The sequence below is a fragment of the Trichechus manatus genome, unplaced genomic scaffold (assembly GCF_000243295.1).
Source record: "Trichechus manatus latirostris isolate Lorelei unplaced genomic scaffold, TriManLat1.0 scaffold00117, whole genome shotgun sequence".
Lineage (NCBI taxonomy): Eukaryota > Metazoa > Chordata > Mammalia > Sirenia > Trichechidae > Trichechus > Trichechus manatus.
In genome coordinates, this window is record NW_004444053.1 from 3,310,649 (window position 1) to 3,334,747 (window position 24,099).

Here is a 24,099-nt window from a genome sequence, read left to right on the forward strand (position 1 = left end):
TTGTCTGACTGAGTTCTGAAGAGAAGTCATCTGGGGAGAGAGTTGGCTGGCTGAGGTCAGGAGAGACTGTTGTCTGACTGAGTTCTGAAGAAAGGTCATCTAGGGAGAAGGATGGTTGATTGAGGTCTGGAGAGGTGGTTGTCTGCCTGACTTCAAGTTCCAAGGAAGGAAATATTTGACCACTGTCAGTAGGGGATGACTCGTGACTTAGGTCATAGTTGAGCATCTGGTCAAGCTCTGGAGGAAAGAGTCTGTGATTGGAAACTATAGTAGAGTGCATTTGATCAGGGTCTTGAATATAAGAGCGTTCCTCTGGGGGCACTGTATGATAAATATCTGGAGGGGAGCTTGTCTGACCAGTGTTATTGTTTTGGGGGCTCTGATCATGGTCAGGAAGTGCAGCTATCGGGCCAGGATTCATAGAGGGCAATGTCTGGTTGAGGTCTGTGAGAAGAGATGTTTCGTTGGACTTGTGGCGTAACAATGAATCATCAAGTTTTCTGTCTGAAAATGTGGTGTAGGCCTCTCCTCTTAGGGGATGAAGGCCCCTGGGAGACATAGGAACATAGTGTGTAAGCTTCTCTTCCTTTTTCTTTTTTCGTGTCTTAATGTAAAAAGAGGTTTTTTTCAATCCAGGATTTTCTCCATCCTGTCTTACTTGTAGAGACTTACGTCTAACTCCAGAAAACCTTGGATGTCCACTCTGCTTTACGTGCTTGTTTGTAAGGGGGGTGCTATCTCTCCAAGGCCTTGAGCCATTCTGGGGGCTGTTCAGCAGCTTATTAACTGTCATATCTTCATCAGTTTCTTGGATTACTTCGTAGCTACCTTTCTCAGAAACCAAATGCCATTTCCCATTTAAAATCTTAGATGGATTCTTCTGTTTTAAGAGTAACAGATTGCTAGAAAGGTCCTCCCAGGGCCCCATTCTGGAAGTAGAAATATTGTCTTGTCTTAAATGTCTCCCAGTTTTATGTGCTGGTATTTCTTTCCAGGAAACCCTGAGCTTTGCCGCTCGGTCTCTTTCTGCCTTTGATCCCTTATATTTAGCATGTTTTTGACTTCTGAATCCTTCTGCACCAATAGGAAGTAAGCTTATCCCTGTAACATCTGACTGCAGAGGATCTTCTTCAGAATAAAGGCTGGAATGCTCTCCTGTAGAAGGGTTGAGAGCTGAGCTCTTGTCTAAGCCAGTGGCGTGCCCCAGGAGGGAACCAGCAGTTGTGGCTCCTGGGTGAGGAAGGGTTTTCTGAGGTTTGGAGAGATCATTGTCCCTGAGCCAGCTAATGTTACTTGGGTAAGAAGAATTTGAACCAACAGCTGTATCTGCACTTGGGGCAATGAATTCAGAGCTGCTCTCCAGAGCTAGGGTAGTAAGATTGAACTCATTTTCCTCCTGATTCAGTGATAAATTTCTGAATGACCTAATTCCTAATGATGAAGCCAGTGAATACTGGTAATCGTATTCTGTAGCATCCTCTTCACTTTTATTTTCTGAAAAATCACGCATTTTCCGAGTGTCCATGGCTGTAGATGCTGAAGGTCCATATATAATCTCATATGAGTCTTCATAATCATGCCGGATACATTTAACATCCCTGAATCTCAGCCTTAACTTTTCGCTTCGTGGACTGGAACTCATGGTAGTTAACATCCAAGTTCCTATAGAAGAGAGACAGAAGAGAGAACTGAAAGTTCAAAATAAAGTATAAAATGCTAGGAACCATTGTTGCAAGTAATTTCTCATGAACTTTAGATGAGGATACTCAAGTGTGATCTGTGGACCACTGCTGGTCTATGAATTGCTGGTTATTGGTACATAATGACATAAGGTCAGAAATTGAGTGTAACGTGTTTAGGAACCGTTTTAGCAATTTGACATTGCTGTGACATCCAAGTATGAGATCAGTGCATTCATCTCATTTAACAGAATATAGACCGAAAGTGGCACCCTGGTGGCACAATGGTTAATAGTCTGGCTGCTAACCAAAAGATTGGCAGTCTGAATCCACCAGCTGCTCCTTGGAAACCCTATGGGGCAGTTCTACTCTGTCCTATAGGATCACTATGAGTCAGAATCAACTCAGTGGCAATGGGTTTTGTTTTGTTTTTTGCCTTAGACCACAAGTATTGGCCTGTAGAGATTAAGGAGAAAAAAAAGTCTTTCAGCACAGACAGTTTGAGAGTCACTATTTTAGAATATGCTAAGGAAGGGATGAATCAAGAATAAAATGGACTTTGAATATCACAAACATCTTGTTAGTTGCACACTAGGTGCTTGAGAATTGGAGTCGGGGTGATGAAGAGGTCTACCTCTACAAATCAGAGACATTTCAATATTTCTAAGTATGGTGCCTTTGTAAAACTTGACTTTTCCATCTTTTACCATCAACTCCTTTTTATTTCCTATTGTTATTAGTAGAATAAAAGTCCTATATATCCATAAAAAGACTCTTACGTCTGTTTTAGAGGCAGCAAGGAAAAGGATTAAGCAGAACATGTTTGGTAGAGATCTAAGACAGTACACTCTCTTGGACTAATGAAGAGTAAATAGTGAGAGCAAGCAAAAATAGTTGTAAAAGAATGGGAGATAGGATAGTAAGAGTGAATATCTGTTAGGCAATAAATAATTCAATTGGGCCCAGGGCAATTATGAATCTCTTTGAAGTGGTATGATTTGCTGGCACACTAAAGATTTCCTGGGAAGTCTCCGATAATTACCAATAGTTGAGGGTGTACTGAGTACTAGGCACTTTACACAGACTACAAATAATGCTGAAAGCAACTCTGTAAGATGTTATTATTTGAAGAAACTGAGGCTCAATGAGGTCAGGTAACTTGTCCAAGGCTATATAGATATTCATTGGCAGAACAGGATTTGAACCCAGGTCTAGTGAACCCCAAAGCCCACATGCTTTCTATGACACTCGGCTGTCTCTGACGCCCAGCCTCTAAGGCACTGTGTCTGATGATGGCTCACCCTAGAGTGGGATGGCCATCTTAAAAAACTGAAAGAAATGTTCTTTGTGGCTGAAATGTTCATACTTCCTCAAAGCTACACCTTATCTTTCTGCTATTGTGTGCGTCTTTACTTCCTACTTAACACAGGGAAGAATAAATGGAGCTTATATTAAAGGATTGAGCCCACTAAAGTAATTAATTTCCAAAATAGAAATCATGAGAAGCATTAAAGGGAAAGCCTGCAATGGATCAGAGAGATAAGCCCAGGAGCAGTGGTAGTCTGAGAGCTGCAGCAGACCTTTATAGATGGGAGATTCAAAGTCAAGTATCTTTCCAAGTGTCCAGGCTCTTACTTACCGACATTATCCATTGTGACGGTCACAGATTCTCCACGCATGGGGAAGAGGACCAGGGTGTCCTCGTGCCTCTTTCCATAGATGAATGAGTGCCCAGTAAAATGAATAATCAAAACGTCATCCTGTGTACCCACACTGCAGAAGTGCCACTGGACAGTGTCATCAAAACAGAATCCTAGTGCGCGTATACTCTCAGGCACATAGCCATTGATAGCTGAAATAGTCAAATGTGTTAAAACGCCAGGCCTGTGCCAACAAAAGAGCATGCGTCTAATTATACCTAAGATAAAGGTCCCCATGTTGATTTGGTCGCCCACATTAACACCACTGCATCAAAGCAGTGACTATCCAAAATAAGCTTTGCCATGTCTAACATGTAGCTAGAAAGTCAACTTCAGATTCCCCAAATGAGAACTTATTCTCCTAATTTGGCCAAGGGAGAAATGTCAGCATAAAGTCTTTCATTTATGTTAATTTATTCATTCATTCATCAAATATGTATTCAATATTTTGTGCTCTATGCTTTGCCTTTGAGGATATTCTGAAGATCAACTTAGAATATTAACCAGAATAATTCCATCTGGAGGAAAGGCATAATGTAAGAAGGTCATCTTCTTGTCCATTAGTCATTGAGTCAGAAGTAATGTCCCTAAAAATGAAGCACAGCCACCTCTTATCATGTATATAATCTATAGTTTTCATTAAACTATTGAGTTTATACACTTTTATTATCTTTAAATGTAACACTGCTTTTGGCAGTATCTTTATTTACTTCTTTACTAAGCATGGTAACAAAACCAAAGGTATGATTTCTGTAAGGGCAGGCCCATGTCTGCCTAGGTCACCACTATAGTCCCGGCCCTGGAACAAAGACTGGCGCTAGTGGGCATTTAACAAATATTTGTTGAATGATTGAAATAAGGTGCTATTAGTTTCTCTTCATTCTGAATATTTTTCTAAATGTTTTTTCTAAATGTTCTATGTTATCCAATATGGTAGCCACTAGCTACAGGTGGCTACTGAGCACTTGAAATGTGGGTAGTCTGAACTGAGATGTGCTATAAGCGTAAAATGCACATAATATTTCAAAGATTTAGTAAGAAATAAAAAAAACTAAATATTTTTTACATTGATTACATGTTGAGATGATAACAATTAGGATATATTGGATCAAATAAAATTAAAATTAGTTTCACATATTTCTCTTTAATTTTTAATGGGGCTACCAGAAAATTTAAAACTGCATATGTGGCTCCTATTAAATTTCTATTGGACAGTGCTTATCTAGAGCTATGACAGATTCACTACCAAAGTAAAATTATGCAAAGAAAGCTGAGAATAACCCCCTATTTGGAATTAGTTGTCATGGACCTGTGGGTCTTGGCAGTTTCTAATTGTCAGTCATCTGAAAATATACTAAAAGAAAAATCCCATTTCACCATGCCAACAGAAAGTCTATTTATCTCTGTAATTGAGCACCTTTTAACTTGAATGATTTGCTGGAGGTGTTCCAAATAGTTGCAAAGGATAAAACAGAAGGCTGCAACAGAAGGAAGCTATATGAATGGACCTTGGAGAAATGATGCTCTTCTGTATGAGCACCTATCAGAAAAGGCGATCATGGTGACTCCCCACCCTGGGGAACAGCAGAGGGTGCCTGGCTATAGTGGAGATGTTTGCTTCCACCTTGCTCTGTGAAATGGCTGTCATACTTCCCATATCAGCGGCTTTGGGTACTGAGCTTTAAAACTGCAGCAAATGCCTGGACTCTGGCTCCATTCTGAACTTCTTATTGCTTACTTCAAACCTCTTCATGCACAACCTTGAAAACCCTGTGGAGCAGATCTTCTCTGCACACATGGGGTTGCCATGAGTCAGAATTGATTCAGTGGCAACTAACAACAACAACAACAACAACAAAGAGGTCTGGATTGAATTTAATTGAAATCATGACTGTAAAGAATATTTTTAATAAACCTCATCGTGCATTGACTTTCTGAGACTCTTGGATCCCCACACTCATTTTGCCTTATTTTGATTTGACAATCTAGCTTTAGATTATTTGCCTTGTTTCTGTCCCGGCCACAGTGAGTATTCACCTTGATCCCAGTCTAAAATCTCCAGATAACATTGATCAAGGCCTGTAGCACCGCCCACCCCATTCCTCATTTCAAAAAAGAGCATGTATTTGAAGCAGGAGATCACGAAGTGACTTCTAGGGATAATGACCCTTTGAGCTCTTGCTATGATGCCACCCAGGGAATTCATCGCCAAACCCTTGCACTGGAAGTGAGGCTAGGAGGAACTCTTAAGTGAGTGGATTCTAACCCATGTCTCTGCCTCTAGGCACAGCCATACCTCAACCACAGGAGTGAAAAAATCATGGAAAAAGCAGTGCTTTGACTTACTGCTCATGATGTTTGATTCATAAAACTTGGGGTCGTCACGCTTCACTTTATTAGGATTTTCACAAAACTTGTTGATGTTGTCCTCAATGTACCAACTCTTGTTCTCATCGAACACAGCAAACACAGCCTGTTGCTCAATGTCTGCTGCCCTCTGGAAGGTGAAAATGCTGTGCTCAGTGATTAATATTCCAACAAATTATCTCCAACACGGAGTTCTTCTCAGAAACCAAAGGGGCACAGCCTTTGGGGCCACTGAAGCCACAAATTCAGGCATTTGTAAGATTTCATTATGTACAAGGCATATGGTAGAGCCAAAAGTAATTACAAAAGCAAACAGAGCACACCAGAAAATTCAGAGACAAAAATGTACTAAAAGAAAAATTCCATTTCACCATGCCAACAGAGTCTATTTATCACTGTAATTGAGCAGCTTTTAACCTGCAATAGGAAAGCCTTATATCTCTCCATATCTGCTTACTTTCATAGTTCAATAAATCAGGAACTGCAAAGCACCAATTTCTGATTTTACTAGGCATATATTTATTTTATCAGGAGCCCTGGTAGCACAGTGGTTAAGCACTTGGCTGCTAACTGAAAGGTTGGGGGTTTGAATCCACCAGCCTGCTCCACGGGAGAAAGATGTGGCGGTTTGTTTCCATAAAGATCACAGCCTTGAAAACCCTATGGGACAGTTCTACTCTGTCCTATAGGGTCATTATGAGTAGGAATCAACTCGATGGCAATGTTTTGTTTTGTTTTATATTTATTTTGTATGGCTTGGGATGAGACCTCTTTGATTAGAGTTTAGCCTATAATCTGCTCTGGAAATTTTAGGTTATTAATATGAGACTATTCTTCACTGAAGATAAACTCAGAAGATACATATCTTTGTTCACATTTTTCTGTATAAGTTAGTCTCACCAGAGATGGACACTTGTTTGGGTCCAACTTCACAAGAAACTGTTTCTCTAAGTGCACTTGCTTTCAGGGAATCTCTCCTATCTCTTCATATCGTAGTTCTCTAAAAATAACAAGGATTGGTACAGAGCTTTATAGTTTTATCAGGTGGTGTATCTCTTGAGCCCTGAAACAACACTGTAAAAATTTTAGGGGTGGTATTAAAAAAAAGGAAGAAATTAAGGTAGGCTAAGTGACTTGCTCAAGACTCCAGAGCCAATACCTATAGACCTAGAATTTGAAACCAAAGCAAAATATAGCATCACACTGTAGACTTGCCTTCTGCAGTAAGAGTCCAGATGAAGTAGACAAGATGAGAAAGTAACCGAGGGAATAAATGCCATCACACTAGTGTAAAGAGGTTGACTTAATATTACCGCTCTCTCAAAGGAAAAACTCCATTATTTAGCAAGGAGCACCTAATCTGTTTCAGCTGGAAGAAATTCCTTGAATTTTTGCAAGGTTATTTCAAGGACAGAATACCTGTATGCCTCGCTTGTCGAGGGATCTGCTCTTACAAATCAGAAGTAGCCCTATTAGCCCAGAGGCAATGTCCCTTGTGATGTCCACATCACTGTAGTATGGCCTCGTTAAGCACTGGGCATCGTTTTCTGTGGGTTCGTCAGACTCTAGGATGTTCCATTTATAAGTATAGGTTTCTCCTGGTTGGACTGGTCTGATCATGAAGGTACCACCTGAAAAAAAGTTGTTTTCATTTGGAAAATCATTTTATGATTACAAACAAATATTAGAGCTCTCATAAGAACCAAGTCATACTGGGAAAGGAATATTCTTTTTATATTAAACTCTACTTGACAGAACCCTGGATAGCATGTAGCCATTAGATATTGTTCCACTAGAGGCTGCTATAACACCAAAAAAGGACACCATATTTTGTAAGCACTAAGCTAAACATATGGAAACCCTGGTGGTGTAGTGGTTAAGAGCTTGACTGCTAACCAAAAGATAGGCAGTTTGAATCTACCAGGTGCTCCTTGGAAACCATATGGGGCAGTTCTACTCTATGATATGAGTTGGAATCGACATGACGGCAGTGGGTTTGGTTTTTAGGTTTTTAGGGTGACCATGGAGTCCCTGGGTGGTGCAAATGGTTAACGCACTCAGCTGCTAACAGGGTTGGAAGATCGAGTTCACCCAGAGGTGCCTGGGAAGAAAGGCCAGGTGATCTACTTCTGAAATATTAGCCATTGAAAGTCCTATAGGGCACAGTTCTACTCTGACCCACATAGGGTTTCCATTTATTGGAGTTGATTTGATGGCAACTGTTTTTTTTGGTACTGGTTAGAAGGTAAACAAAAGCCCTGAAGTGAGCACGGTTTGGCTGTGACTTTTAGGATCCCTCTATATGTATCCTGTGTAACTACACCAGTCATACCACTGGGCAAGGAAGACTGTGGAAAAATACGGCAGCCTCTCAGAGGGAAATCGTTTCCTCCAGTAGAAGTGAAAGATTCAAACCTGAGATGGAGGAAGAGTTGACTTCATCTTCATAAGGAGAGAAGGTTACTCCATGAGGGTAAATGCTGTAAGGGCGGCTGGCCATATTTTTGAACACAATCTACAAAGTTAAATCAAATTCATTATTTCAGGATTTAAGGTCAAATATGAGAATTAATACAGGATGCTACTTTTGCATTTTCACTTGGATGGTGTGTGTGAGTGCATGTGTGTGCGTGCATTGCACACGTGCTGGGACAAATGGTGAGAAAACTAGTTATGTTTTTCTAAGCAGCAACCTCTTTCCATTACCTGGCAAGAGTATTTGAGAGAGGTTCACTCACACATTAAAGTGGAAATGGTAAGAGAAGTCTGACCTTCGAAGACAAGTTAGTAGAAGTGACATTTCCCTCAAAGTCTACCACCCACTCGGGTCCTCATCATTCTCTCCCTCCCTATCAGCTTGATGAGATGGAGAGTCTCATCTCTGGATCATGACCCCTCTCTCCTGCCTGCCAGATCTCCTACAGCTATTATCTTTGAGGCTATCTTTTGAGGGGCACAAACAGTCAGATCCTGAATTTCCCGCGAAGCATGTTTATACTTGCCAAGAGCACAAGAAAGGGATCACAGCAAGTAGGGGAAGAGAAAGAAGAACAGAGAAAGACTACTTTTTTTCCTTTTGCTATTTTTAAACAACAGAAAAGATTGTGTCTGCAGGTGTCTTCTTAGTCCACCCCCATACAGAAGTGAAGGGGAGGCATTATTACAAAGGAGTCCTAGTGAGGCTCCTTAATTTTCAAGAGAACCTTAATCCTATCTTCTACTTGGATGATTGTGAAGGCGTTTGGATTATCCCTAATCTATAGGTTATTTGCCTTCAAGAATCTTGCCAAAGATTGCAAGCTTGAAGTCTCTGCTGCCCAGTTCTTACCAAAAGTTTGGTGATGTGACAATATTTATGGAAAAGTGTCTGAAGAACACTCTTTATACATATCCAAATTTATCTTTGGATCAAGACCAATCATCAGAGAGCCACATACGTAGACCAAATAGTTTTGTACCCTTGAAGAGTTGTTTTTACTTATTTGTGTTTACTATTAGGCTGTTAGCTATAGTCAGAAACATTATTTTAAAAAGCCAAGCAAAGTTTATTTATTGTACCAGTTGTAGGGATTTTCTCAAGGATGCCACTACAACAAGCACCTTCTTTTTAAGGATTCATGAGAGAAAGTTCTCTTAGGCCTCAGTATTAGGGAAAACTGTGCTTCTTTTATGAATACTGGGACTCTTGCTCTGACATATTTCCCTTTTAATTTTAGCTGCTAGAAAGCTTAGAACAAAATTTGCAAACAACTTTTATAGGACCGTATCATATGTGTTTATTATGCTTATCTTATCCTTGGTTTTATTTTCTTTCTTCCCGTATTATCCTTCACCCCAACTACATCAATTCTACTTTATTCCTTTATAATTTGATAAACTGTCTCAGATCCTTTGTTGTATAAGGCAGGGTATAAGTAAATGCAAATACTAAATAAAAACTAAAAGCTGCATTTGAATTTCAGATAATACGGACACCTTTTCCTTTTTAAAAGAAACAAATAACCAGGTATTATTGTTGCTTACTTTGAGTGTGTCTCTGACTTGGGCTCTGATAATAGGGCCCAAAATCCCATCTTCTTGGGCATTAGGATTCTCCATGCGTTTGGTGAAGGACTCATCTTGATACTGTTTGTAGACCACCTTTTTATAAAGCTTTCCAATTTGGTTTGAGAAATTATCTAAATGTAGAGATCTGTATTTTCTTCAAGTGAGATGAAATTAAAAAAAAGTATTAAACCACTTTTTCAAGTAGATACCCCAATATGATAGGAAAGTTCTGCCTTAGAAGTTCTACTCTTGGGTTAGCTAAAATGCTAGTTCTCTAAAAATTCTTAATGTAATTTTCAAAGTCTTGATGTCTTTTATCTAGCTGGCAAACTGGAAACCTCTAAGGTGTCTTCTCTACCACTGATAAAGTCGTAGGTAACTGTTTAGCAGCTATTTTGATCTTCTTGTCACTCTAGTTTCTACAGCAGAACTTTGATATCACTGGGAAAAGGTCTACATACGCTGAAAGAATAGGATGCACTAGGAATTTTTCTGAGGTCTTTTCCATCACTTAATCTATGGTACCCTTATTTGCTTTCCAGGTATTCTCAATCTCTAAAAGTACTTTCCCACTCCAGGATTTAATAGGCATAGTCTGGTAGGTGAACAATGCTATTTCAGTGAAGTTTTAATTTGCATTTCTCTTATTATGAAGGAGCTTAAGTATCTTTTCAAGTGTTTAAGAGCTATTTGAGTTTCCAAATTTCTTAGCCTCTCTGACGCATTTCCTTATCTATAAAATAAATGATAGCAGTGTCTAACTTGTAGAGTTGATGGAAAACCCTCAGAAAGAGTTTAGTACAGTGCTTGACAATAGCAAGCATTCAACAAATGGTAGCTGCGATTATTATTATTGTTATTATTATTAAGCTGAATCCCCTTAGTGAGTTTGGGGTGAATCCAGATTGACTTGGATAAGAAGACCTGAACCAACACATGAATTGTCAACTCATGACATTTCACCCTCATGTATCTAGGATCCTATGAAATGCATTTTGAGCCTTCCCACAGCGCTAAGACCTCTCTGACTCACTTGTCCATATTCGCTGGTATTATAGGTGCATAGTCCCAAATGACTTCCTCTGCAGCAACAAAGTATTCCCATCTCTTAATGTGCCGCCTCTGGTCACGTGTTAGTTTCTTAGGACTCCTGGTTTTCTTTGGGCAGTTTTCAATGTTGATGTAAGCGTGCATCCCAGCTGATTCGGGAAATAAAGAAGTGAAAGAATTTAAGAGAAGCTATTAAGGTTGATTGGAATGCATGTCTTTTAAATAAATTATGAGGAAGATTTAAATGATACCAATGAAAGTAATACTCAAGCAACTTTTAGCATTTTGGTTTGGAAGTTTTTTAGTGGAGTTCAGAAGGGTGCAAGAGCGAAAAGGAAGGGAAATAGAGGGAGGGTTAGGGAAAGAACTTGGAAAGACTCCTTTTGTTTCTACTAGAAATAGGAAGATTTCTTGTAATTTCCAGACCCTTAAACCCCTGTGACTTAGGTCTTGTTAAATTTCCAGTTCCCCTGTCTTATGTTTCTTCAACTCTAAAACGAGGTTGTGTACTTATCTCCTCGTACTGTTGTTAAAAATTAAATAAATTAATACATAAGACACTTACAACAGTGCCTGGCAATGATAAGTCCTCAATAAATGTTCATTTTATTGCTGTTGTTTCATTATTATTAGGGATTCTATCTTCTAGGGGTATTATGACAATTTTACTACTTTAAATATAATTTTGACCATTTAGTGCTAAAAGAAAACTAAATGATCCCATGAAGCATCTCTTTTGGTTATGCACATTATTCTGATAACAAAATAATTTTCTATAGTGATATCATTTATTTAGATTTTAGTCTCTGTTTATATGAACCCTCTTCCCAACAGTCTTAAAGCAAAAATGTGTAGTGAAACAACTATTTTGTTTATGCTGTTTAGGTTGTTTCAAGTAACAGCATAGGCTGCTTTTTTCCCCCACCTGAATTTACTGATATTTCTGGAAGCCAACCCCTCAGCTGTTAGGAAGTTGTGTATGATTCATTCAATATACATTCACGGAGCTCCTCTCGGTGCTCATCTCATCATAAAATACAATCTTTTCATGATGAAACTCTCACATTTTCTGTAACTTGGTGCTTCTATAAATTTGCAAGTAAATGTTTGTTTTGTTCAAAGGTCTTTTCCTTTTGCTACATTATTAAAATCTCCATGAAATAATACTTCTATGTATGCATTTATTTCCTTCCCCTTTTCTCCTCTCAAGAAAGTAGGGACCTCTTTGGTTTTTGCTTCTTTTTTTTCTCTTTGTCAATTCCTCCTACTCTCAACCAATGGGTTCTAAGTCTAAAAGCAGACTATCTAAATTCTGTTCTCAGGGGCCAGGGGATGTATGTCTGTGGCGGAGGTGGCTTGAAAAGGCAAAGCAGAAAGAGGGAGTGAATGTCTGGGAAGAAAGTGTCCTGTATTCAGAATCCAGACTGTTGGAGGAGTTTCCTTGCCTTGAAAATGTTTTGGGATGAGAGACGATATGGCCCATCTTCCCTGTGGGCTCACGGTCATGTTTGCAGTAGTGGACATGGCGCTGGTGAGGATGATGGCTGAGATCTTATGATGGTTCTGCTCCAGGACCTGTCCACTGAAATGAATGGAGAACAATTCTGGTCCAGAGCTCATTCCAATCAGATGCCAGCTGATGTGGTCATAGGCACAGACTGTTATATCTGAGACAAAGGGAAAGACAGGGGCCACAACAGGCAGTCAGTCTAGCACTCAGTAATTAAAATTTACTCACCAAACATGTATTGAGTACCTGCTATGGACCAGGCATGGTTCAAGGTTCTGGGGCACAGTCTCTCTGGACACAGCCCTGGCAAAAGCAGACTGCCGAGTGACAGGAAGCAAGCAGTCCAAAACACACTGCCATAAGTGGCACTATAGAGGTAAGACTGGGGTCTGATGGGAGCCAGAGATGGGAAACATTGACTCAGAAATACAGAGGTTGCTGGGGATTAGGCCAAGGAGAAGAGCAAGCAGGGCAACCAGCCATCCTGCTTTACCCAGGGCTGAGGGATTTCCCAGGATGCAGGACTTCAGTGTTAAAGTCTGGAAAACCCTAGGCAAACTGGCATGGTTGGTCACCCTAGAAGCAGGCTGGGCTCATCTGGAGGAAGAGCCTCCAACGTGGCTGGGTTCAAGGACCTCAGCCTCTCAGCTGGATGGAGGTCAAAGCTCTGCCTCGCAGGAAGAAGCTGTGAGAACCCTTTGAGGACTTTTTATTGCTTCTTTACCCACTTGTTGATTGTTTTGTTGACAAGGCAGTGAGTTACTCTGTGAGTTACACACTATCCTTAAAATGCATTGGACAGGTAGTCATTATGCTGAGCCATTTAGTGCCTTTCATGAATGCGGTAACGAGAACTGAGTGCAAAAGCTAGTTCTGCTCCCTCTTTGCTCCTACGGTGACTAGGAAAATGCCCATTCGCTCTGTGGAAGATTGCAACCCTGGCTTCTATCCTTGGCTTGGGTTTTAAATTTCAGACCATACTTGCTAGATATTAGATGATGGAGCTGGGAATTAGTCCCTAATCTACAGAGGGGCTTGTCTTTTTTTAAGGAGACCACTGCAACAGAGGAATCCCTGAGTGGTGCAAACGATTAAGTGCTTGACTACTAGCTGAAAGGTTGGCAGTTTGAACCCAGCCAGAGGATTCTCAGAAGACAGGCCTGGCAATCTGTTTGAGAAAGATCACAGCCTTGAGAACCCTGTGGAGCAGTTCTACTCTGCACACATTGGGTCACCATGAGTTGGAATTGACTCAATGGCAACTAACAACACAAAAACAACATTGCAACAGGACAGGGATTCCTGGTGTCACTCTTGAGAATAAGAAGCTAGAACCTGACTCAGATAGGAGGTGTGGTGGAAGCATTTATCCACCCCCAAAGAAACACTCATATTTAATTCAGCAATTAAAACGTCTGATTAGGAGGCAGAGCCAAGATGGTGGAGTAGTCAGATGGCTTCCTATATCCCTCTTACAACAAAGACCTGGAGAAACAAGTGATTTGATTGTATATGAATATCTAGGAGCCCTGAACAAGGTAAAGTTGAGGAACTGGACTGAGAGGCAGGCGGAGAGGGAGACGGTTCTGAAGAAGCGAGAAGTGCTGGACTGCAGCTTGAGCCGCAGCTTCGGCACCGACTGGCTCCGAGGTATGCAGTGAAGCAGGCAAACAGCTGTGTGCACGTGCTCAGGAGGCAATTTCCACATCAAGAGAGATCTGGCAGTAGAGTTTCTGCTTGGACACTCCAAACCAGTGAAAAGCAGCTCCCAAGTGGCTAAAGATAAGTACATGCGTGTGGCCTTTCACAGGGATTTAAAAAAAAAAAAAAAAACCTCTCTCCCTTTTACCTCCTCCCTCCCCACTCTGCACTGGTCTGGCATTCTTAAGTCTGACTCTCCTGGGCCAGAAGTAGATCCCAAAAGGCGCCCTGGCCTTGGAGAAGGAACAAATAAGCTACAGGCTCCCCTAAGCCAGGAACTCAGGGTTGGCACAGCTCCTTTGCTAGGCACAGGCATAAGAGGTCCACAGACTTTGAGTGCCTTACACCCCTGTATAGACTTGTGGGGACCCATCTCAACAGCATTAGCCCTCACTACTACAGTACAACAGGATAAACATCTGAAGTCTAACTTCAACTGTTTCAGCTGTGAAGTGGCAGATTTGTGACCCTCCACACGGTCCTGCCCTTTAAGCAGGCACCTTTACTGATCTGCACCAGGGGCTTGAGGACTGGTGGCTTCACCTACGCCACCTAGTCACCTGCTACAGGAGTCCAAGAATAAATGGTGCCCTTGAGTCTTTACAGCCAACAGAGTGGGGTGCTCATAGTCTGGCTGCAAAACTCAACAACCTACTTGCCCTAGGGAATAGGGACACACTTTCCTTTCAGACTCTCAGGGGCAGCCATCAGCCCCCTGCCTGGCTCAGCGCATGACCCCCTCCTGCAGCCAGATACCTGTGCCTACACCAATTACCCATGCCTCTCTAAGACTGTAGGTGAGATCCTGCACCACACAGTTGGTGACCAACTGCCTAGACACCTGAGCTGAACCCATATAAAGAAAATTTAACAGACTCCTGTGTGCACATACTTAGTTACAGAACTAACTACCTGGTGACAGGACATTAGAGCTTCAAAGGTACCAATAATCAAACTAGTGCACATGAGCAGCCTATTGGGGCATATCAAAACAAAACAAAACAAGAAGCTAGGAGTCACTAAACAAATATAAATAAAATTATAATAACTTATTGATGGCTCGGAGACAACAGTCAATATCAAATCACATAAAGAGGTGGTTCATGATGGTTTCAGCAAGCTCCCAAAATAAAGAATCAATAAATTCTCTGGAGGAAGAGAATTTCTTGGAATTACCAGAGGCAGAATACAAGATTAATATACAGAACTCTTCTAGAAATTAGAAAGGAAATTCTCCAAAATGCAGAAAATCCAAAGACCACACAGACAAAGTAGTAGTGGAACTTAAAAAAAAAACTTATTCAAGAACATAATGACAAATTTAATAGGCTGCAAGAATCCATAGAGAGACAGCAATCAGAAATCCAGAAGATTAACAGTAAAATTTCAGAATTAGACAACTCAAGAGAAAGTCATAGGAGCACAACTGAGGTAGTAGAAGTTAGAATTAGTGACACTGAAGATAAAACACTTGACACCAACTTATCTGAGGAAAAATCAGATAAAAGTATTAAAAAGAATGAAGAAACTCTAAGAGTTATGTGGGACTCTATCAAGAGAAATAACCTACGAGTGATTGGAGTACCAGAACAGGGAGGCATAACAGAAAACACAGAGAAAATTGTTGAAGATTTGTTGACAGAAAACTTCCCTGATATCATGAAAGATGAGAAGATTTCTATCTAAGATGCTCATTGAACCCCACATAAGGTAGATCTCAAAAGGAAGTCACCAAGACATATTATAATCAAACCTGCCAAAACCAAAGATAAAGAGAGAATTTTAAGATCGACTAGGGATAAAAGAAAACTCATCTACAAAAGAGAGTCAATTAGAATAAACTCAGACTACTCAGCAGAAACCATGCAGGCAAGAAGGCAATGGGATGACATATATAAAGCCTTGAAGGAAAATAACTGCCAGCCAAGAATTATATACCCAGCAAAACTGTCTCTCAAATATGATGGTGAAATTAGGGCATTTCCAGATAAACAGAGGTTTAGGGAATTTGCAAAAACCAAACCAAAATTACAAGAAATACTAAAAGGAGTCCTACGGCTAGATAATCAATAACATAAGATAACAATGCAAGACTAGAACACAGGACAGAGCAACCAGATATTGACTCAGATAGGGATGTTGAAAACACATCAAAGCTAAAATATTAAAAATACAGAAACAGAGATATCAATATGTAAAAAAGGACAACATTAAAACAAAAAAGAGGGACTTAAAAAATGCAGACATTGATTTTTCATATGGAGGGGAAGTCAAGGCGATATAAAGAAATAAAAGACTGGTATAAACTTAGAAAAATAGGGGTAAATATTAAGGTAACCACAAAGGAATCTAACAATCCTACAAATCAAAATAAAAAAGTAGAAAAATATAAAGACCGAGCAAACACAAAATCTACAACAATGAAAAAGATGAAAAAAATACATAAAGAAAAACGACTCAGCACAGAAAATTAACGGGAACAAAGAAACTGTGGATAACACACAAAAAGAGACATCAGGATGACAGCACTAAACTCATACCTATCGATAATTACACTGAATGTAAATGGACTTAATGCATCAATAAAGAGACAGAGAGTGGCAGATTGGATAAAAAAAGCATGATCCATCTATATGCTGCCTACAAGAGACGCACCTTAAAGACACAAACAGGCTAAAATTCAAAGGATGGAAAAAAAAAATATATCAAGCAAACAACACTCAAAAAAGAGCAGGAGTGGCAATATTAATCTCTGACAAAATAGACTTTAAAGTGAAATCCACCACAAAGGATAAGGAAGGGTACTATATAATGATTAAAGGGTCAATACACCAGGAGGACATAACTATAATAAATATTTACGCACCCAACAACGGGGCTCGAAGATACATAAAACAAACTCTATCAGCACTGAAAAGAGAGATAGACAGCTCCACAATAGTAGTAGGAGACTTTAACATGCCACTTAGGGTGAAGGACAGAACATCCGGAAAGAAGCTCAACAAAGACACGGAAGAGCTGAATGCTACAATCAACCAACTTGATCTCATAGACATATACTGAACACTGCACCCAACAGCAGCCAAGTATACTTTCTTTTCCAATGCACATGGAACTTTCTCCAGAATAGACCACATGTTAGGCCATAAAGCAAGCTTTAACAAAATTCAAAACATCGAAATATTACAAAGCATCTTTTCTGACCATAAAGCCATAAAAGCAGAAATCAATAACAGAAAAAGCAAGGAAAAAAAAATCTAACACATGGAAACTGAACAACACCTTGCTCAAAAACTACTGGGTTATAAAGGAAATTAAGGATGGAATAAAGAAATTCATAGAATCAAACGAGAATGAAAACACATCCTACCAGAGGCTTTGGGACACAGCAAAAGCAGTGCTCAGAGGGTCCTACTGACCCTTCTTGCTACAGATTGGCCTTGAACTTCTGCCCTGTAGGGTTTTGTTTATGGAAGAAGGCATGGTCACCGTGTAGCAGGGACCACAGAACTCACTAAGGATAACTGAGCTAACATCCTGGAGGTCTTCCTAGAGGTACAGGCCAAGATGAAACCTTCTCAGTACATTACATCTAACAAGGCTACATACTCCTTCATTTAGCTAACTTCCAATTCCTGTTGTAGTTGCTGGTTAAAAAAAATGGATGATAAATGTTTGAAAAGTACTGCACTAGATTACATTGCTTTTCTGATTAGGAGTTGAAAAAACAGTGAGTATGGTTAAGTTTCCCAGTGCCGTGAGAAAAACAATGGGTCCTAAAGCACCGATTTTACTGTTGTTGGATGGTACATGGGCCACATTTTACCTGGCAGTGTCCCATTCACATAACCATTGACTGTGTACATTAGAGACGATGACTGGATCCAGCTCTTGCTTTCATCAAACACAGCAAACATCAGCACATGTTGCTTGTCAAACATCTTCTGAGTCCCATCCTCAGTTAGCGTGCCTATGAAAGAAAAGACACTTCTCAACAGCATCCCAGAAAGAAGACTCTCATTAGCTATTTTTAGATAGTAAAGAGTTTAAAGCAAGTAACAAATCATAATGATATCAGCTTTAAGTTCTTATTTAAAAAAAAATCTTTATCAAGTAATAATTATTGGGGATCTATTAAAATTCTGGTGCCACATTAAGTGTTTTCTCTGGCACCTTGTAGCTTTGGGTAAATAAATGTCACCTTACACACAGTGGAAGCATTTGGTGACTGTCAAGGTTCTAGTAAAAGTATCCATTTCCTCCAGTGTCAATACATAGATAATTTAGCTTGTAGGTAAAAGCACTGCACCCAAATTTAATCCAGCACTCTTGCTTGTACATGCAATAGGGCACCAGAGAACTGGTTGAGAGAGGATAAGGATTAATCCATTCTCATTTGACAAATTAAAAAAAAAAGTAGGTGATGGTGCCATCACACTATCTTCTATGTACCAGAAAATAAAAAAAATGTATTTGTGAAATGAATAAATGAATTAGAAATGTATGCAGGTATGGTATGTGTGTATGTACAGACTGATAGTGAGCATTTCACATTACTTCCTAGACTGCAGTTCATTGTTGTTTGTTTGTTTTAAGAAGAGATGGACTGAATTCTCTTGGAGTAATATAAAAAGCCAAGTTAGTTCCTAAGAAGGCCAGCCAGTGAAATTTCTTATAAATTCAACTGAGTATGTTTGAAACTCATCACCCATAGTGTTCAGCTTTTTCATAAGAAAGGAAGCTGGAGTTTCATGTGTTTGTAAACTAAATTACCAACCCAACCTTCAGACATGTCAGATGTGTTAGTAACGTTCTTTCAAGTGCTCTCTGAGCACAGTACAGCCTGCTGTACACTTTCAAAAACACTTTGGCCTTGAGGTAAGTGTTATAGATCACACGTGGATGGCATCAGAACATACTCTCAGGCAGGGATTTACTTTGGGGAGGCTCCCAGGACTGAGATAAAGGAGGAATTGGAATAGATAGAGGAAGATTACAAACATCAAATATCGGGTTCCCTCTAATTGATGTACAAAAAGGTAGCAAGACGCTCTACAGCCACATTCCATTATAGTACTCCTTACTACCACTCCAACATCTTTTTTGTTGCTGTATAATCTTTTTTTTCTTTGTTTACCTTTCTTACAGATAAGCAGAGGTCCAACCAGCCCAGAGTTGAAGTCCTGTATCAGATTTTCATAGGAGTAATAGATGTGTGTGAGACACGGAGGGTCATCTTGTGTGGGTCCGCTGTCCTCCATGATATTCCACACATAGGTGTATTCTTGACCTGGAGCTATAGCATCGTCAATCTTCTCCACAGGGAATGTGTGGTCAGGGTAAGAAGCACCTGGAGAAATAAAGCCATCATGGTACCTGGGTAGTTTCTGAAGACTACTTCTTCATCACTTTCAAATCTGAGGGAACCTAAAATGAGCTCTGTAGAGATAAATAAGCCTTTCTCTAGTGAAATTTCATTATTTAGAAGGATTTACATATATCCATTACTATGCCAATATAATTATAAAAACTTTGATATCATGTTGATTTGAAGTGAGTAGAAGTGTTATTTGTAAGTTAGTTTAGGTTAGCAAGTTTTCCAGGTATTTAAATAATTATTATTTCCATGTAATCAAAGAATTGAGTCACTTTTGATTGGTAAAATCATCTTAGAACACGAGAATGTGTTGCTATGAGTCGGAATCAACTCGACTGCAATGGGTTTGGTTTTGGTTATGAAGCTTGACAAGACATCTTATACTTAACTACCTGTTAGCATGGGGCACAAGTAAACTCAGAGCTGTTAATATACTATTTTGTTTTGCTTGTAAGTATTTCATATCCTCTTTCTTTCTATTTCAACTGCTGCCAACTTCAGCCCTGTTTTATCTCTTTATCACATATCTGCCATCTGGTTATCCCAACTCTTTCCTCAGAGTCCTATGTACAGTCTAGTTGTCCTTGTGAATATGGAATGTGTCTATCCTCTGAAGTTTAGATGCTTCCTTCTGTCCTTTGTGCACTCAAAGACCCACAATTAACACTTCCAAGTACACTTGTCTTTACCAACTTTGGGGAGGAGTAATATACAGAATGTTTTCTTTATTGAAGATGGGGAACTGAGATGTTTAAGACTAAAAGAAGTGCAGAGGATTGGGTGGGGCTTTCAACAACAAAAAGAAGATGTGGCTAGAGATGAAGCAAGTGAGGTCAGGAAGGGGCGAGGTCAGTGTCATAGCCAAGTGGAATGGGCAGTTTCCCTGCCTGAGGAATTCCTCTTTTAATTTTGTGAAAATTCATCATCATTGGCTGGTGCCGGAATTTCTCTTTGGGATGCAGTTCTCCTTCTTTTATACAAAACCTTGACAAAATTCCTTGAGGTGGAAGGTTAGACTGCCAGAGCGTGGGCATGGGCAGACAACAAGGATAGAAAAAAAGGTTAAAATATTTTATATGATGGTGGTAAAGGGTTGGGGTCAGTGGAAACTATTCTTACTGAAGTGCTTGTACATTTTGAAAATAGAAGTGCTTAATTTAACCTATAGGAAAATCCAACACTTCTACAACAAAAAGACAAATAATCCAATTAAAAAATGGGCAAATGATATGAACAGACATTTCACCAAAGAAGACGTTGAGGCGGCTAACAGACACATGAGGAAATGCTTGCGATCGCTAGCCATCAGAGAAATGCAAATCAAAATGACAATATACCATCTCACACCAACATTACTGGCACTAATCAAAAAAACAGAAACTAACAAATGCTGGAGAAGCTGTGGGGAGGTTGGAACTCTTATGCACTGCTCGTGGAATGCAAAATAGTAAAACCATTATGGAAAACAATATGGCACTTCCTTAAAAAGCTAGAAATAGAAATACCACACAATCCTACAATCCCCCTCCTCGGAATATATCCTAGAGAAATAAGAGCCATCATACGAATAGACATATGCACACCCATATTCATTGCAGCATTATTCACAATAGCAAAAAATGGAAACAACCTAGGTGCCCATCAACAGATGAATGAATAAACAAACTATGGTACATATATACAGTGGAATATTACACAATAATAAAGAACAGTGATGAATCTGCTAAATGTTTCACAAACATGGATGAATCTGGAGGGCATTATGCTGAGTGAAATAAGTCAATCACAAAAAGACAGATACAGTGTGAGACCACTATTATAAAAACTCATGAAAAGGTTTACACACAGAAAGAAATCTTTGATGGTTATGAAGGAGGTGGGGGAGAGGGGAGGGAAAAACAGTAACTAGACAATAGATAAGTGATAACTTTGGTGAAAGGTTAAGACAGAACACAATACTGGGGAGCCAGCACAACTTGACCAAGTGAAGGTCATTGAAGCTTCATAGACACATCTAAACTCCCTGAAGAACTGAGTTACTGGGCTGAGGGCTGGGAACCATGGTCTTGGGCAACATCTAGCTCAACTGGCATAACACAGTTTATAAGGAAAATGTTCTACCTCCTACTTTGGTGAGTAGTGCCTGGGGTCTTAAAAGCTTGTGAGCAGCCATCTAAGATACTCTACTGGTCCCACCCCATCTGGAGCAAGGGAGAATGAAGAAAATCAAAGACACAAGGGTAAGATTAGTCCAAAGGACTAATGGACCACAACTACCACAGCCTCCACCAGACTAAGTCCAGCACAACTAGATGACGCCTGGCTACCACCATCGACTGCTCTGACAGGGATGCCAATAGAGGGCCCCTGACAGAGCTGGAGAAAAATGTAGAACAAAATTCAAACTCACAAAAAAAGACCAGACTTACTGATCTGACAGACTGGAGAAACCCTGAGAGTATGGCCCTTTAACTCAGTACTGAAGTCACTCCTGAGGTTCACTCTTCAGCCAAAGATTAGACAGGCCCATAAAACAATAATACATGCAGCTCAAACATGTGTACAAGACTAAATGGGCACACCAGCCCATGGCAAGGATGAGAAGGCAGGAGAGGACAGGAAAACTGGACGAATGGAAATGGGGAACCCAAGGTGGAGAAGGGAGAGTGTTGCCACGTCGTGGGGTTAGCAACCAATGTCACAAAACAATATGTGTATTAATTGTTTAATGAGAAACTTTATCTAAAACACAATATAAAAAAAGAAGTGTTTATTTCTTTTCTTTCTTTCATCATCTTTATTGAGGTGTAATTTGCATACAATAAAGTTCACAGATTTAAAGAGTAAAATTTGGTGAGTTTTGGCAAATGTGTGTAGTCCTATACCTACCACCATAATCAAGGTACAGAACAGCTCTTTCTCCTCAAAAAATTGTCCTTATGCCGTTTGCAGTCAATACTACCCCCACCCCACACACACACCTCCTGGGCCAAGGCAAACACTGCTGTGCTTTCTGTCACTATAATTTTGCTTTATCTATGATGTCATGTAGGTAGAATTATACATTATGTATCCCTTTGGGTTTGATTAGTGTTAGTATGATATATCTTTTTCCATCCTTTACTATTAACCTATCTTTGTCTTTAATTTAAAGTGGATTTCTTGAATTCAGTATACATTGGGTCTTGCTTTTTATCCAATCTAACAATCTACTTCTTAATTATAGTGTTATTCTCATTTACCTCCTTTTTTAAAATAACATTTTATTGTGTTTTCAGTAAGGGCTTACACAGAAGTTTAGGTTCCCATTCAACAATTTCTACACAAGTTCTTCAGTGACATTGATACATTCTCCACAGTGCATGAAGATTCTCATTGTCTCCGTTCTGGTTGTTCTGTTTCCATTAATCCAGTTTTCCTGTCCCCTCCCATTTACTTTTCTAAAATTTTATTGTGCTTCAGGTGAAAGTTTACAGCTCAAGTTAATTTCTCATTCAAAAATTTATACGCATATTGTTTTGTGACCTCGGTTGCAATCCCTGCAATGTGACAGCACTCTCCTCCTTTCCACCCCAGGATCCCACTGTCCATTCATGCAATTTTCCTGTCTCTTCCTGCCTTCTGGTCTTGCTTTTGGGCAGGAATTGCCCATTTGGTCTCGTATATTTGATTGAACTAAGAATCACATTCCTCCTGTGTATTATATTGTTGGTTTCCTAGGCCTGTCTAATCTTTGGCTGAAAGGTGGACCTTGAGAGTGGCTTCAGTTCTGAGTTAGCAAGGTGTCCAGGGGCCATAGTCTTGGGGTTTCCTCCAGCATCTATCAGAACAGCAAGTCTGGTTTTTTTGTGAATTTGAATTTTGTTCTACACTTTTCTCTCTCTCAGTCTGGGACTCTCTATTGTGATCCCTGTCAGAGTGGTCAGTGGTGGTAGCCAGGCACCATTTGGTTCTTCTGGGCTCAGGCTGGTGGAGGCTCTGGTTCATGTAGTTCTTCGGTCCTTTAGGCTAATATTTTCCTTGTGTCTTTGGTTTTCTTCATTCTCCTTTGCGCCGGACGGGATGGGACCAATAGATGTATCTTAGATGGCTGCTCACAGGCTTTTGAGACCCCAGATGCTACCCACCAAAAAAGGATGTCGAACACTTTCTTTATGAATTGTGATGTCCCTAGATGTCCCCCTGAGACTAAGGTCCCAGCCCACAGCCCCAGCAACTAGGTCCGTCCAGGTGTTTGGATGTGTCTAGGAAACTTCTATGACTTTGCCTTGGTCAAGTTGTGCTGACTTCCCCTATATTATGTGTTGTCTTTCCCTTCATCAAAGTTAACATTTCTCTACTATCTAGTTCATGATTTGCCCTCCCCATACCTCCCCATCCTTATAACCATCAAAGAATGTTTTCTTCTGTGTGTAAACCTTTTCTTGAGTTCTTATAATAGTGGTCTCATACAATATTTGTGCTTTTGTGATTGACCTATTTCACTCAGCGTAATGCCCTCCAGATTCATCCATGTTGTGAGGTGTTTCGAGGATTCATCATTATTCTTTATCATTGGATCGTACTCCATCATGTGTATGCCCCATAATTTGTTTATTTACTCATCTGTTGATGGGTACTTAGGTTGTTTCCGTCTTTTTGCTTGTGAATAGTGCTGCAACGAACATG

The 24,099-nt window shown here is 39.9% G+C and overlaps 1 protein-coding gene across 1 annotated transcript in view; it reads right to left on the reverse strand.

Annotated features, from left to right (window-relative positions):
* F5 (coagulation factor V) overlaps window positions 1–24,099 on the reverse strand; it is a 100,413-nt gene that overhangs the window by 33,459 nt on the left and 42,855 nt on the right. The window contains exons 4-13 of the mRNA XM_023738489.1: window positions 19,192–19,404; window positions 17,881–18,024; window positions 12,289–12,510; window positions 10,827–10,992; window positions 9,770–9,947; window positions 8,162–8,261; window positions 7,166–7,377; window positions 5,726–5,876; window positions 3,319–3,531; window positions 1–1,662 (exon numbers count right to left, since the gene is read on the reverse strand). Of these exons, the coding sequence (XP_023594257.1) occupies window positions 1–1,662; window positions 3,319–3,531; window positions 5,726–5,876; window positions 7,166–7,377; window positions 8,162–8,261; window positions 9,770–9,947; window positions 10,827–10,992; window positions 12,289–12,510; window positions 17,881–18,024; window positions 19,192–19,404 (3,261 nt within the window). The remainder of the gene's footprint in view (window positions 1,663–3,318; window positions 3,532–5,725; window positions 5,877–7,165; window positions 7,378–8,161; window positions 8,262–9,769; window positions 9,948–10,826; window positions 10,993–12,288; window positions 12,511–17,880; window positions 18,025–19,191; window positions 19,405–24,099) is intronic.